The sequence below is a fragment of the Acyrthosiphon pisum genome, chromosome A1 (genome assembly GCF_005508785.2).
Source record: "Acyrthosiphon pisum isolate AL4f chromosome A1, pea_aphid_22Mar2018_4r6ur, whole genome shotgun sequence".
NCBI classification, from domain to species: domain Eukaryota; kingdom Metazoa; phylum Arthropoda; class Insecta; order Hemiptera; family Aphididae; genus Acyrthosiphon; species Acyrthosiphon pisum.
This window is the reverse complement of record NC_042494.1, coordinates 111,961,198-111,979,190: the sequence shown is the minus strand read 5'-3', so window position 1 is coordinate 111,979,190 and position 17,993 is coordinate 111,961,198. Positions and strand designations below refer to the sequence as shown.

General features: G+C 26.2%; 1 protein-coding gene across 1 annotated transcript; it reads right to left on the bottom strand.

Moving 5' to 3' along the window:
- Positions 1 to 6,097: 6,097 nt before the first annotated feature.
- On the bottom strand, positions 6,098 to 17,792 carry LOC100166617 (scoloptoxin SSD14). The gene is made up of 10 exons (XM_001947833.4): positions 17,531 to 17,792; positions 10,864 to 11,079; positions 10,095 to 10,315; positions 8,806 to 9,001; positions 8,377 to 8,577; positions 7,907 to 8,135; positions 7,643 to 7,833; positions 7,314 to 7,554; positions 6,722 to 6,835; positions 6,098 to 6,653 (listed from the first exon to the last, which is right to left on the bottom strand). Exons 1-10 carry the CDS (start codon positions 17,629 to 17,631, stop codon positions 6,492 to 6,494), a joined length of 1,872 nt encoding a protein of 623 aa, XP_001947868.2. The 5' UTR covers positions 17,632 to 17,792; the 3' UTR covers positions 6,098 to 6,491.
- Positions 17,793 to 17,993: the final 201 nt, after the last annotated feature.

Sequence of the window (17,993 nt, the reverse complement as noted above, 5' to 3'; positions counted from 1 at the left end):
ACGCTTTAAAATTAAAATATAATAAAAAACCCATGAGGTTATCTAGATAATTTTCTTACCTTTAGATTTTATAAGAGGTCAATTCACTCTAATTTTTAAACTAACGGAGCTAAACTAACTGAGCGTAGAATTTGCTATGTTACGCACTTGTAAGACGGAGACAACACATGCGGGTATAACGTCCTCTTATACATTAGTAATACAGTAGGTTGAATTAACAATTTGACTGCCATGAGATTCAAATTTGGGTCTCAGAGGAATTCCTTAAAATTCCAAGGTACTAAATTTCATTAAACAATTTTGAAACTTTGCACAGTTCTTATATAATTAGTAATTATAATACAATTTTAATTATTTCGTTATTTATTGATGAGACCCAAAATTGGAATTCGTGGCACTGGAGAATGGTTTTTTTCAATTTTTCATAAGTAGGTACCTTATTTTTATATCCAATTTCAAATATCAATATTTTAACAATTGATAATAATAACAACAACAAAAACTAATAAAATCTGCAGTTTATTCAAATTACGACAAAATTAAGTTTTCAACTTGGACTTATCACATTTTTTATACAAGAATTTGTTACCTAAATTTTGCCAAAAAAATGCATTTGCAAATGTCATTGGTTGAGTAAAATATAACAATATATTTACTTTTAAAGTTTCAAGTACGAATGAATAATATTTTTAAATTACAATAAAATAATTAAAATCGTTATTCTTCATTAAAGTATCTAAATTCGACCTAATTTGAACTTGAAGTATCTATAAAAATAATAAATATTTTTTAGATGTTTTATTTACAGTACGAACTACTAATGAGAATCCTAATATTTTTAAATTTTCAATCCTTATAGTTATACAAATTGATCATACTATTTTTTGTGTACACACGATTTTGAAAACTACCTACTGAGAATTAAAATGTTTACCTATTTAATGCATCAACTAGATTCACTTTCCCACCAGTAAAGATTCTGAAGTTGAAAATCGAAGCATTTTTTCGATTACTTATCGTGGCCACATACACAAAAAAATACACACACATCATCGTGTAATCAATATATTCATCGCTCCGTTCAGAATCTAATATAAAGCGTTGAGTACTACAATGATACACCAACCTATTTCCTGTTGTAGTGTTATGTAACCTAACCTAACCTATCGTAAAAATGTAATGTAGTTACTAATTGAAAGTCAATGCAGTGCGTTTAACTGTAAATATAATATACCATCTATCGATTAATTTAATTTATAGAATACAATAAAAAATTTCAGTTTCACTAAAACACTTTCACAAGCGTTTTAAACACGGAACGTGCCGAAAAAGTCGTCAACGAGCAGATGATGATTTCTCGAAAACCATAAGCATCTATAGGTGGATCGTTGACAAAGATCTCCGAGACATATAAATACAATATTATATTATGGTTAATTTCAATAACGAACCTGGTGACGAGGAACAATAGCGATAATGTAAATACAAAGGTACCTTATTGTACCTAGTTACACAGGCATTCTAATGAATCGCATAAGTTATATAATAATTAATAATATATTAATTTTTAATGAAAAATTCATATTATTTAGAAATTATTTGTGTTTTATATTTCTGTCTTGAACAATAGTAAATTACTTTCTTGTTTCTTTATCAAAAATGAAATTATATTAAAAATGTAAGCTCACAGTATTTATTATTGGTAGTCCCTCCATAATTAACTACAAGTAATTGTTTTCATTAAATAATACATGTATTAGTGTATACATGTGTATAGTGTGTAAAGTGATAAAACTATAAAATTAGTTAAAACAAAGTACCTATAATATATTTTATTGTCAGTACCAAAATGAGTTTTTATTTTTTATTTTTTATTTATAATAGCTATTAGTCGGGGATTATGATAGCTCAAAAATTATACAATTTAAAAATAAGTTTTTATAATTTCTAATTGTTCAATGAATTAAATAACCAAAATATTATTATTTGAATTAAATCAAATAATTGTGGAACAGTATAACTACTTATTAAATATGCATATATTGAACTGTGTAATAAAACTTTAATACACTATTATATGGTATACGTGCTGGGGAGGTATGAATAGAAATTTCTACATTATATATTGCCCAAAATTATATTATAAAAGTATCATAGGTTCTTCTTTCCGTTAGTATAACCAGCAAATGAGTACTATTTAAGCAAACAAAATGAAATGATTTGTTTATTGTTAATTTATACATCAAACAAATTCTAATAAAATCGATACAATAAATACTTTATGTTAATGAAATAATAGACAAGAGGGTGGGAAAGTACATAAAACTGTCTTATACAAACTATAGTTAAAGAAGTTTCCCTGATTACCTACATGGGCACATGGCAAAAACAACACTTAATAATTTGGAAAATGGTGTAAAGGTTTTAATAAAAGTTTTATGCGAAATTCAATCCACAATACGGCCATTGATATAAATAAAAACTATGTAAAAAATCAATCAGTATAATAATTAATGACTGTTGAGAATTCTAGAATGTGTGTATCCATCAAATTATAAAATGTTGATATGGGGCCTGGCGTGGCACAGTGGTTGGCTGCAGTCACTAATGTGTACTGTGGTCAATCATAGTCCGGAGACTTCGGAGACCAGGTTATTAGTGACGAATCCTTGCCTTACATAAAAACACGAGTTATACAAACCAGCTCAACCCCTACAAACCATATTGGGTAAAAAAAATTATATGTGTACCTAAATATAAATATTTCCAACGTAATTATAAAATTGATGTTAATTTAAGATAATAATTAATATTAATTAAGATTTATAGTTTAAATATAGGTAAGTACTTGTATATATTTTATAAACTATGTCATAATTTAAATTGTATAAATATTTCATTGTAAATCAAATTATCTGTACCCATATACTTATATGAACTCCGTATATTGATATACGAGCTTAGCGCAGTTGGTCTGTAATGTATATCGGCTCTTATTACGATAATTTACTCTAAGTTAATATGTCATTGAAGAATGCTGAAATAAATAAATAAATGATGATTTTACATCAGTAAAATATAGAATAATATGTAATATACTAATAATTTGTAGATTGTAAAATAACTGTTGGACACTTTATAGAATATTTGCGGACACAAATGGACTACGTCCAAATAAATGAAAGTGATGGATACCAAACTGTTATGAAATTGATTATTGCAGCCTGCAGGTATAGGTATGTGGTATGAATAATATTAAAAGTTTTATTTTACGATGAACAAATTACTAGGTTTTGTCTTCACTGAGGTTGTATTATTTTTAATTACTTTAACATAGATAATATTTTTACAACAATTGATTTAAATCGCATTTTTTTTTGTAAACTTACCTATATCCGGAAATGATAAATTAATAATTTATTATTTTTTAGAACATTATATATGGCATCTATGTTATTAGATTCATTTGAGTAAAGCATGGCTTTTAATATTAATGGAACTCTTATGTAAAAATGTTCACCACAGCCTGAATAAATATGACTACCTATATTGACTTCAACTACTAACTACCTCTACTGCAATTACATAAAGTAAAACATAAAAACGCAACAAAACACGTGATCGCAGTTGTATAAGACTATTTACTTCAGTAATACCACCTTCATAATTTATACTTTTACATAGTAAGTTATGATCAATGGAAATTCTGAGGCCTGAGCTTCATCCGCATAAGTTGTTTGAATGTTTTAACAGTGGCGTAATTACGGGGGGGGTCGGGTGTTGTATCCCCCTCATGACCTTTTTTTTTTTTTAAGACTGGTTAACTACATTTACCTATGTACTTCTTTATCTAATAATATATTTTTTTTATTATTGATATCAAATGCCTCGGCTAGCTGGTAGTTGTCCGAAAAATGATAAGAGTGATAAGAGTATTATTTTTTCGTGGATCGACGACGCTCGATGATTATCAGATTATTTTATCTAGATTAAAGACTATCGTCCCATTGAAGTATTGAACAAAAAATAACTTAATAATGATTTGTACACTTAATCGGAATTTTCGTAGTGACTTTCCTAATTTCGTCGTTATTCGGTAATCGAACATCGGTTATAAGTTACAGTTACAATCAGCAATCAGCATTCGACTTTTACAGTTTTATAATTCATAATTTGATATTGTGATTTAGGTACTGATATTAAATTAATCATTCGTGTGGAGTTTTGTTATTTAATTTTAATATTTACTATTTATAAATATATTCCACTGAAAGGTGCTTATAATAAATAATTTTTTTTTTTTTTTGGGGGGGACAAAATGTTAAAAAATGTCATCACCCCCCCCCCTCACCACAAAAATGACCAAATTAGGCCACTGTGTTTTAATATATTATTATTTATTTATCTGATATAGGTAAGTGTATTTATTCATTTATTGTGAACCGATCTCTGTCTGCGTTACAACTCAAAAGTAAACAATACTATAAAACAATTAAAATTAAGTTGTGTTCACTAATTATGTATTTTTTTTAAATACCTTATGGAATACATAGGTAGGTACCTACTCTCAAAAAAATTATTTTCATTAATTGTTTGTATAAAAGGCGTTTCAGCTTTAATATCAATTTCTAATAATTTATGACAGATTGTCACAATCTTGTTTTTTTAAGTACAATATATTAGTACACAGAATAAGTACAATAAAATAAATGTATTTATAATAGAGAAAAGGGTTCAGCATCAGCAAGACATCATGCAGCAAACTATATAAGTTATGGAACAATAAACAACATGTTTGTGATCCTCCGTAATTGATTTAAATGCGTGTTCGACGATCTAAATGCCCATATCTTTCCATTAATTTTGATGAATTATTTTGAGTACATACACTATATCTACTATTTAAGATTGAAGATTAAACATAAAAATGTTTTACATTTACCTCTGTGGCTCTGTTGAATATTATACTATCATAAAACAATTTACAATAATATACAACTTTTTAATCAACTTACATAAATGTTGTTAATATGGTTTTATAAACTATCGACGAAAGAGAAATGGAGTTTCGTATATAACATGCATAATAAGCTATAGCGTAGTAGGTTTCTATAATGTGAAACCAATTTTGATCTTATTTCCTTCTACAAAGTTGTGAAAATAACTTGCAAATACATAAAATTCATGGTTCTGATTACTAGTTCGATATTTTTAATATACGCATAACGCATCTACATAATTTAATAGATTTTAGTTGTACATAATGTTTAATTGACTGTAATGACCGATTAGGTAATATATTAGTATTTATAATAAAAATTATAAATGTATTATTTGGTACGTACCTAAGGTACTTACATATTATACAGATATAATATATTGAGGTCCGATTTCTTACCATAATGATATGAAGGAGTAGCTCTAAAAATAATAATTAGCTTTCGTACAATGGAATTTTTAAGTGTTGTATGTGTATCTTTTAAATTATATTATTTACAATATTATTTAGTTGTCTATGTGACACGATTATAAAGTGTGGTTTATAATTGTGTAATACCTATATTATGAACCATGTTGTAATAGTTATGGACGACATATTTATATACTATAGATAGATATATCTAGATGTAAAATAGTACCCATAATCTATATGTATACATCTTCAGATATAAATTATACGAAATCCTTAAGTTTATGCCGATGCAATTCTATATTATATATAAACAATTGTATATGAAATTGCATAAGCGATAGTCCTTTAGCCACAGCTGTTTATCAGAACACAAGCAGAATAATATTTATTTAGGTACCTAATAGAATTTTTTTTATTAGGTACTATTGTTGACTTTCGTGAAAATTAAATTTTATATATGTATACCATTATCATATCTTATGAATACGTACCACACTTATATATTAATTTATATTATCTTCAAGTATATACACAAAGTGACAATTTTATACGGGATAATTTATCAAGCTCAAATAATAATTTTTGGAATTTTCAAGTATATACTATTGGACCATATTTTCAAGCACTCAGATGTTGTAGATGTTTCAATGTTTGCTTATAGTTGACTAATAATTATGAAACAAATTTGAGATTTTCAGAATAATTTATTTCTTAAAAAATATATTATCCTATATTCTTATCAGTTGTTAAATCGTTGGTAAACAAAACAAAATATGGAAAGGGCTAAAAATTTTCAGAAAAACGATCTTATGGTACATGCCTATCACAAACCTTTAGAAAATTATCATTCATTGTTCTTCATTGAAATTAGAAATATTTACAACAGTTATATTGTGATGCATTTGAAATCATCAATTATAGTGGTTCGTTTAAATATAATATTATATATACATAAAAATAATTTATAATTATAAGTAGTATTGTAAATTGCACATGATCTTGATCAAAATATATTAAATAAACAAATAATTCTGAGCACACACCATCATGATTGGAACAAGAAATTAACATCACCGCATTAATATCCAGACGAATTTCCTTTCCGCCGGAAATCTGGCATAGCCTCGATCATTCCTGACGGAGACCTGGCAATAGCTGATGCCGCTGAACCACCTGATCCACCATTATCTTTCAATCTAATTACTGTATGACCAATATCTTTAAGTTTTTGCACTACATCCTGAAAAAATGAAAACATGATTTTAATAAAAATATATTATAAATAAATTTATCATATTTATATTCTACCCTTGTCGTTCCGTATTCGTATTGAACTTGCATAGGCATAAGTTGGTGGTAAATTCTAGGTTTATCTATTACTTCTTTCAATGTTTTATTGTGCCATAATCTTAGAGCGGACGCCTGGAAATTAAATTTTTTTTGTCATTACAGTGGTCATATAATTAATATTTAATTTTTTTTCATATTAAATTATAACAAACCAGATTTTAAATCATCACTATCGTAAACAACATATTCTTCAAAAACCAGCTGAACTATATTTATACTTTAAAGTATAATATATTGGATAAATTCTTTTAATAGTAAATACTAATTATCTTAACGTTTTGTTAATTTTTTTTTTATCACGTTGTAATCAAATATATTATGTATAGGTAATGTATATATTATACCTATAGATAGGTTTACACATTACACATACATATTAATTAGGTTGATTATAATTACTTTAAAAATATACTCTCGAGAAATATAATACGATTTGAAACAATGAGGGTTTAATGTTCAAAGAATCACGCTGTATAAGGTTGCTTGCATGCGATTTAAATTATTTAAAATCAGTTTTTAAAGTCAAATTAATGAGTTAATGAAATCTTACATAGGAAGTAGCAAGAGTGATTTTCGAACCTCCCGCTGCTCCTACCGCAAGAGCAAAATCACCATTTTCGTCTGTAAATATAGTTGGGCACATAGAAGACATTGGTCGTTTCCCTGGTTTTATGTAATTGGATGGTGACGATGGAATTCCATAATGGTTAGAGACTCCCGGGGTAGAAAAATCATTCATTTGGTTATTAAAAATAATGCCGGTGTTAGGGGACATGAAACCAGAGCCGAAACTAAAATAAATGCAAATTACAATGTGTTAATAAATAATGTAATTTATTTCCGTGATCAATTTCGGGAAATTTATTAATCTATACTCACTGTGTATTGATTGTGTTAGTGCATACGACAACGTTTCCCATCCGATCAATTGTGGCCAAGTTGGCGGTTCCATGATTATCTGGCATATTAAAATCTGCTCCATAGTATTTAGGGTCTGAAGAAGTGAAGTTATCGGATATTTTATTTCGTATACTATCCATGTAACTGTCCGACTTTACTTTATCGTAAATCTGAAAAATGTAATTTATCCAAATGAGTTATATTAATATTACACGTTTAAAGTGTCGGCTTAATAAAACATACTTTGGAAACTTCTACAAAATTATGATCACCTAAATGTGTTCTTTCGCCGTAACCAAATTTAAACGCCTCAACCAAACGATGTGCATCTAAGCCAGCATTGGGTGCAGGTAAAATCCCGTCCAATACACGAAGAATGAATGCTAATATTATACCAGAACCAGGAGGTGGTCCTGCATGTATTGTATATCCATTCTTTAATTTTACGGAAAACGATTCTTCAATTTCAACACTGTAAAACATAATAGTATAACATTTGTTTTTATTAATTTGATATTTAAGAAATTAGGAATGACTTGTAATGAATAATAATCGATAGGTTATTTAAATAAAACATTAGTATGTAAAACTATAAAAAATCAAAACTGATTGTTATTATTTTATTTTTCATATTTGACCATAATATTTACAAATAAATGTTGATGTTCTTAAATAATATCACAGAATATTTTATTTGAGAAATGTAAACTTACTAATATTCCGCTAAATCTTCTTTTGTAATAATACCGTTGACTTTTTTTAAATCATCTACAATTTTTGATGTTAATGATCCATTATATATGGCACCTACACCTTCCTCTGCTACGGTTCTTAACGTTTCTGCCAACTTTGGTAACTTGTAAATTTCTCCAGTTTTCTTTGATCGCCTGGTATTTTCATCGAAAAATGTTTGTCTACAAACAAATTATGATTACTTTTTTACACGATTAAACAATAGGATAAATTAAAATATATTTAATATTTTTATATATTTATTATAATACATATAATTTAATTCATATAAAAAATGGCTTTAAAATTATATAAAAAATAAACATAATTTTTTTGAAGTATTATAAATATTGATTTAGGATATAAATGTATTAACTAATAATATTCCTTCTCGTGATATATTATCATACCTGAGCATTGGATCGGCTTTTATTAATTCTACATCATCCTTCAAACTTATTTCTAGATGTTTACTGATCTTTATGCCATCTTCACATAATTTTATTGTTGGTTCAAAAAGTGATTTCCATGTAACTCCACCACCGTATAAATTATAAATATCTGAATAACCCTTAAATGCTCCTAGAACTCCAACAGCCAACCCTCCTGAAATGTTTCAAGTAAAAAAAAAATTGATAAAAACTGATAATGTTTTTATTTATTTTTATAGAAATATTTTTTTTAAAACTAATATGGAATATCTGAAAATTTATTTATCTTATTGTTAAGCGGTGTAAGTACATTTTGGCAAGCGTATCTCAATAACTTATCATTAAAATACCTATTTATACAATAAACTTTTGTTTGTATTTAAATTTATAAATTAATCCATTTATATTATGAAAGTGATATATTATAACCAATACAACTTTAGTTTAATATTGAAAGAATTATGTATTCAAATTACTGAAATAAAATATAGTATAGTGTAAGTAGTAAATATGTTAAAAAAAAATTGTCATTTAGAAGTTTTTAAACATACTTTGGTACTTGAAACTGAAAACATTATTATGATTTTCATTAACAAAATATTGAGTTGTACCTACCTATTTGGTCAGTAGTAGATAGATATTAAATAATTTATAATATACATACTGAATGTCTATAAATATATAACGACTAATAAACACATTTTATTTCACACAATATGTACCTACGTCCTACACGGCTATACAGTAATACACTGCATTAAAAACGAATTTGCAAAAGTTAGACAAATTTATATTAGTTATATTAGTTTAGGTACCTACCTATACAATAATAATTGTATTTATATTTTTTAAACTTGTGTGTTTTAGATCATGAAGGTAATCTGTGTAAGTTGTACACAGATTCTTATGTTTATTGAGTAAATTAGCTACTAATTATTTGCACGGGAAAAGTCAGGCAATTCAAAACATGACTCATAATTTTATCTATATTTTATAAAACAATGCAAATTAGAAGCTATATTAATATCATAGATACCTAACATATTTACATACGTAATTTATATATAATATTGTTAATGTAAATGCATATGTTAAGTAATACCTAAATAAATAAACATACAGTCACATCAGATAATATCAGGTTCACAATTTCAAAGAAAAAACTAGAGGTGCTAATTACACTAAAGACGACAAGCCCCCCCCAACTCCAAAATTGTATCTATAGTAGAAAATAAAAGCATATTTAAATGTATTTTTGTAGTACATACCGTTTATAGAACTCATTGGATCATTTACAAACATGTTCGTTTCTGCTGCAGCTGGAGCTCTTTCACGTGCATTGATCGACATTACTTTTTTGGTAGTGGCATTGTAGAAACTCATTATAAATCCTCCACCAACACCCATTTGATGAGGACATACGACTCCATCACACAAAATTGTAGCTATTGCGGCATCTACGGCATTTCCACCATTCTTCATTACATCCCTATTTGAAAAAACAATTGACAACGCGCAATTAATATATTATTTAAAAGTATCCCAAATGTTTAAAATATTGAAAAAAAATAACAAAATTATTCGATGATTTTTAAACTAAGTTTTGTTGCAGACTGCAGATGAAAACTAGAATCTAAAATACTATAATGTCTTACATTCTGTTTTATGAATATTATAAACATGAAAGTTCTGTAAAAAGGCTAGTACAATTTAAAAATAGAATACACAGTAATATAATATATTATATGTATTAGTATTCATATACCTACAAATATATTTTTTTAAATAAAAACGTAATTGCTAGTTTACTATTCGCAATATTCTATTGCACAGATTATTATGAAAGTAAATAAGTACTATAAATTCTAAAGTAAATAATGCACGTGATTGCCTGCTCAAAAAAATACTTTATATAGTATTTAACATGCATGATGCACGATCTTCTTGTAGATAATGTAGTCGTAAAAATATTGTAGTTGATTAAAATTACTATTATATTTAAAATTAAATGTATAATATTATATTGATTTGCATTACACTCCGATTTGTGCGCACGGTCCACCGTTTGATACGACACCGACCTTATGGTACAAGCCCATTGGCATACTTGATGGTGGCAATGGAAATTCCGGGTCGGGGGTTCTGGTGTTGGATCCATAATATTTTGAGAATACAACTATGGACGCAACTGAAACAGTGAACAATAGCACCACTCCGACGAGAGCTAGAATAAGACATCGTTTTGACAGTAATCTGGAAATAAACAATACAATCCCACTGAATTATTTTTTAGGTCTAATAAACATAGTAGTGTTTAGTAAAAAATATTGTACTATAGAATATTGTAGGGAATAATAATTACAGTTTGTTTTCAATATAAAAAAGCTAAAAGGTGGGCAAGTGGGAACAGCTCTGTTGTACATTGGGTATCGCGTGGGTCAGTGTAACCGATATGTAACATTTGAAATCTAATATTATTATCTATAAAACTAAAATCCTTGATCATTAATCATGACATTTGGAATTTGAATGGAAGTAAATCATAATACCATACAATGCATTAGTGTGTAATATACATTAGTTTTATATTTACAGTCATAGTAAACTTAAAATAGGTGGACAAGTGGGTACTGCTCTGCTGAATATTAGGTGTCGTGTGGGTCACTATAATGGATGTATAATATTTGAGTTCAATGATATTAAACCATTTTATTCGAAAAACGGTCCGTCAGCCCATATTACTATAAGTATATTTTATAATAGTATTGCTATTAAAGTCATTTATTTTACTATTAGTAATACAGTAACTAGAATTAATTAACTTAAAATATCTGTAAAGAAAACAGAGTTCATGTATTTTTTTAGATTTTTTGGTTGAAGTATGAACTAATTATGAGAACTTTGTTTTATATTTTCAATCATTAGCTACATCAATTGAACATTCTATACATTTTAACTAGGTACAAAATAATTTGTAAATTTTTTATTCATTTTCACGAATTTTGTCAACATTTAAACTTTCAATGCTTATAAAAAAAAAATCTTGACTGTACTTATATATTTTAATAATTTAGAATTCTTATTATAAAACTTATGAGAAAACTTTTATTACATTTTTAAGTTTTTGGACCAATCAAAAATTATTTATCAATATTTATAGAAAAAATTTTCAATTTCCCATATCTATAAATAGCTCAATCATTTTTGAACATTTGATGTACCTATACATGGATATTCCTTTCGAGTAAACCATAAAAAACAAATAGTTTTGTTCAAAACTGGTTTTGCATAAAAATTCCTATTTTTTCTTACTTTATTTTTTGGTTTTGTCTTTGATTTTGAAAACTACTGGAAATGTTTTACTTTTTTGATGGGTCTCGACTCTTGGTTACGATTACGGTTATTTTAGTATTTTAATATTTTTTTATAATTTATTTTATTTATTTATTAGGTATGTATTTGTTATTCAGTATTGTATTTTATAAAAAATTCAATGATAAAATGAATTATAATAAAAATATTATTTATTTATGGTATACCTACTTTTTTTTATAGCAGGGGGTCGCGTACCCAATAAAGATTAAATGTATGGGTCACCATTGCAAAAAGTTTGTATACAATGTATATTAGGTATAGGGATCTCCCATTCATGTATAGGTATTATATTATTATCTATGGTAATTTGGGCAAACATTGCTTAGAAAAACAAAGTATAATAATTATTTATTTTAATAATGAATTAATGATTCAAATAATGATGGATGTGGTACATAATTCTAATTGTAGGCCCAATTAGTCTAGTTAAAAAATAATCGAATATACGTGGAGTTGAAATAGAACCCAGTATGATATTTTCAAATCACATAGGTGGAATAAGTAATTGGGCCAATCGCACATTTATCAGAAGACACTAAATGATAAAGCCAATTAACATTGAAGAAATAAAATTTGATAATATTTATAGATAGTCTAGATCTAAATTAAAAATGTTATATGTATTTACAAATAAATATCTCTTTCTTTTAAGTTTGATGTTATAATATAATATTATTTAAGTAGGTACGCTTTATCATAACTTTATTAAAATCAAACGTTAAGTGACGCATGAATTAATTATAAAACTATTTGAATATAGATAATTAATTTATAGTATTATAGATAATTAAAGAATAAAATATTTTTTTTCAAAACGAAATAAAAATCAGGTTGGAAAAGGTGAGACAGAAATTAAATCTATTTTTAAGTCTTCCTATAGTAATAAATAATAATATTCATTGAAAATTAAATTATAAAGCTAATATTATTGATTATGAATACTATAGATTGCTCATTGCGGTACAAAATACGCTAAGCTAAATTTGCTAGAAATGCTATTGTGTTATTACTTATTATCTGGCTGGGAGACGTATTTTTAATTTTATAACCTGGCCACCCAATCAGTTCTGGATAATAACACGAGGATCGCTAATAAAATGAGCGTAGCATATTTTGTACCGCAGTGAGCTACCCATAGTATTTATAATCAATGCTAGTTTGTAAGTATAATATGAAAAACCAAATTCAATGTTCATCATTGGAAATTTATGTTATATGAATATGCCTATGAAATTATTAACAAGTTAAAAGAAGATAAATTTAAATTTTCAACGGGTTATCTAGAAGTGTTTAATACACATACAATTAAGAAATAATAATAAAATTATTATTATTTGTCACCAACTTAAGTATAGAGTACTTAGTCAATGAAAACTACATAACGCATAAAACATAAAAAAACTATTATTTTTAATTCAAATATTTATCAATTTGGTACTATAAATAATTATATTTATTATCACTATGCTATTTTCATATTTAAATTACCAATGAAGTGGATTTCGTACCCTTATGTGTTGACAGTTTTAGTTGACTCTGTCTTAACGCGTAATATAGAGCATTTTACGTTCAGAAGAATCCATCTTACTCTGTAACTTTTAATATTAGAGTGGAATTGACCATTGACCTAATATGAAACTTAAAGGTAAGAATATTATCCAGATTTCTGCGCTGTCTTTTATTAATATTTAAATTTTATTTTCAAGTAAGTTATGGGCATTTTAAAATTGTAAATTTTGGATGCGGGTACGACGCCCTCTTAAGTCAAACTTCATGATTTAATTTTCAATAAGTGTGAAATATTAAACCAATTTTTAACAATTAACTATATAATATATTATTGTACAATTAAGGATAAAAGCGTATACGACATACTAAAATATACTAAATATACATAGTGAATCATCAGTTATCACTATAACATTTTTTTTTTTAAATGTGTAATCCTAAATTAAATGTGTATTACTGATACTTTTAAAACTGTTGATTCAAGAATAATGCATAATGATCAATTTTCGAAGAACAATTTAACAGCTAGGTAGGTAGATAACGTATAAATAATCAAAAAATTGTGTATTTATTAAGTTAGGCGTCAAAAAGCATATAATATAAACAAAATATGTGCAATGTTGAAAAGATTTATTTAATCAATTTTAAAAATAATTGTAATAATACGATGCGACAAAAAAGGATATCAAGGGTGTAATAATAGTCCATCCGTGCCAGTACAAAAATAGTAACCATTTACGAAGCCATTAAAATTAACTTCTATAGTTCTATTATCTCTTGTTAGAATAATTTAATTTAATTCAAAATAAAAAATTGAAAAAAACGTATATTAATAAACCAGTTTTTAAATCAGCATCTTTTAAATAGTATAAAGATTAGAAAATTAGTACAGAAATTATTTTGAAACTTCAGAATCAATATTATAATAATGGTAAAAAACTCAGCTAAAGGAGAAGAAGATAGGAGAATTAATTACTAATATTCATTATTATGTGATGTTATCAATGTATAATTAGAGTTAATATGTCTAATCGTCTACAATAATTGTACTTTGTACTAATACGTATTATAGTCACGTAAGACCTTGCCAAACTACAAAAGTATTTAGTAATTTTTAGCAAGGTACTATATTTGTATAATAGTTAAAAACGGGAAAATCATCTAAAGTTACTATTTAAATAGTATTTTTTTGTAGAATTGGTGTTCAATAAAAAAATACTAGAGATCTAATGGTTAGGTACAACAAGTTAAATATTAAAATTCCGAAATAAATACCTAAGTAATTTTCTAATTGCAATAAATATAACAAACAGCATAAGCATTTGTGTATAGAACCATATATAGTTATGGTGATATTATAGAGGAATACAAAAAAAAAATTAAACATTTAAAACAAATTATTCAATCGGGTCATCAATAATAATTGGTAATTAGGTACACTAGTTGATTATAACATTTGACTAGGTACCTATATTTGTAATCTGTGCTATATCAGACCCAAAACTGATAAGGTGCATCTAAAATAAGCCACGTGTATTTTGCACAGTATGTAACTTTATCACGTGAATTTACATCGTAAGAATCTATAGGCTTACAATTTACACAAAGTCTATCAGTACCTACGCAATGTCTTATAGGTTAATAAAAATGTTTCACATATTATTTAATGCTTACCTATTATATAAGTTTTTATTACAATACATATTTGTCACGTCTATGGTTATACTCGGCCATTTGTACATTGTACAATAGTAGTAGTTCAAAGCAAATTAAATTAATTTTTCAATTTATACATATACTGTAGTCTAATAACTTGATGTTGCTGAAGCATTATTAGTAAAAATAATATTTTAAAAAATGGTTTATTAAAATTATTATAATTTAAACATCATAATTTTTATTTGGAATTTTGATTGTAAGCCAACGACATGTTTTTAGGATTATAGGAAGATACATGGCAATGCTCACACACCATGAGTTGTTTTTACACACTTAGCAGAGATATAAAACAAATAAGACTTAATTCTGATGGGTAGAAATTATTTATGTAGGTAGATAAACACTACACATTAGTTTAAAAGATAGACGATGCTGAGATATGGAGGAAATAAATATATGGAAATATATGAGACATATCAAAGAGCCAAATATAAATTAATTTAGGATATACATATTAATGTAGTTGAGGTCCGAAACGGTTTTCTTATTTTGTTGTAATTCAAAAACAAATAACCGCAGATAATTTACATTTTCCCCAAATATTAGTATTTTTCATACATTAAAAAATATTTTTGAGCTATTTATAAACATTTAACATAAAAATATTTTTATTTGGTTAAAAAGCTTGAAAATTTAATTCAAGGTTCTTCAATAGTTGTTATAATATCAGTTTGGAAATATTAAAGATACATAGGCGTTATTTTTTTTTTGTATGTATTTAAATTTGAAATGTTTACAACATTCATCAAAATCATGAAAATTTGCAAATTATTTTGTACCTACCTTGTTTAATATTTATAAAATGTTCAATATTTATAGCTAAGGATTCTAAATTTATAACAAAGTTCCTCATAAGTAGTTCTGAGTTCATGATGTAACCAAAAAAGTCTAAAAAATAATTGTACAAAGTTTTTTTTATAGACTTTTTAAGTTTAAATTATGACAACATTATAAATACTTAAACGAAGAATAATGATGTTAGTTATTTTGTTGTAATTTAATAATAATATTATTCGTGGGTACTTGTAGCTTTTAAAGTAGGTATATTATTATATTATAAACAAACAATGATATTTTTAAATGTATTCGGAAAAAATCAATTCAACCTACTGTGTTTCTGTTAAAAGTAAAAAAAAATTACTTATTTTAATATCAATATTATCATAAAATATGTTCAGTAATATTATTGACTGATAGACCAGCTTTGGTCAGAATCGTTTATCGGACAATAGTCATTTTCACCCAATAATATGAGATACCATAATTCTCCACTATCCAATTTCATCAAAAAAAAAAAAATAAATAAATAAATCGTGATCATTTTCCCCTATTTTCCATTTTCCTTGAATAAGGAGTTAATTAAAAATATAATAAAAATATCTGTATGTCATTTTACATCAATACATCTATATATAAAAAAAAACTACTCTTTGTTATAGTATAATATTATTTTTTTGTTAAAAATTATGTTTAATTCAAATAAAATAAATAGCTAAAAGGCCTAAAATATCGGCTGAATAGTTTAATATTTGGAGGAAAATAAAAATAATATTAGTCCAAAAAAACGTTTGGAGGAAAATGGAAACCAACCTTTTGTTAAGAGGAAAACGGTATCTCATTTTTTGAGGAAACTGGACCGCTAGTTTTTCTTATACAATAATTTATCATAAAATTAAAAATTAACATGTCCATATCAGTGGCCCACACGACATCTAAAGTAGGTATAGCGGAACGATATCCATTTGCCCACCTTATTATTTATTTTATCTTTATTTGAATTTCGAATGATAAAAACAAAAGTATTTTTGGGCAATTAATATTGAAAATATAAAATCGAGCTTAGCTAAAATATGTATTCCTGTAAAAGCATACAAATTCTAGTAATAAATGAATTAATATAATACTATAGTATAAAATATGTAATATGGCAAAACCATTAAAATGAATGTTTCTTCAAAAAAATTATAATTGAGTTGTTCAATTATCAAAAAATAACAAAAATTCATACTTATGAATCTTTAATTTAATGATAACTATTTTTTAAAACTATATAAATTTGTCCCAAATCCGAAGCTTATAAAAGAAATTCTTGTCAACTCACCTAGAATTGTTCTTATGTGGAGATCCTATTATCGGCGTTTTGTCATTTACGTCAAAGGTATTTACATCGGAATCGAGATTATTATAATTATTTTTATCCATTTGATATTATGGAATGAAAAATAATTACGTTTATAGAGTGTGAAACAAACTAATGATTATCATAAAAATCAAACGGAACGGACAGCAGCCAAAACCGGAAGACCGTAACTGCGTGGTTCAGAATCAACGATTTATTAATCACTTAGCTAAGTATTGTGGTATTAGTTGTAGTAGTATTTTTCGATATAAACCTAATGTGTTTTTTTTTATTATTATTATTCATCATTAGATAAATTCCACTGCCATGTTACATGTGGTAGTGCATATTACGCAAATATATAACATACCATAACCGTTACTAATTAATGCTCAATAATCAAACGTACCTGATAAGTGATAACCAATGACCAGAATACTCATTA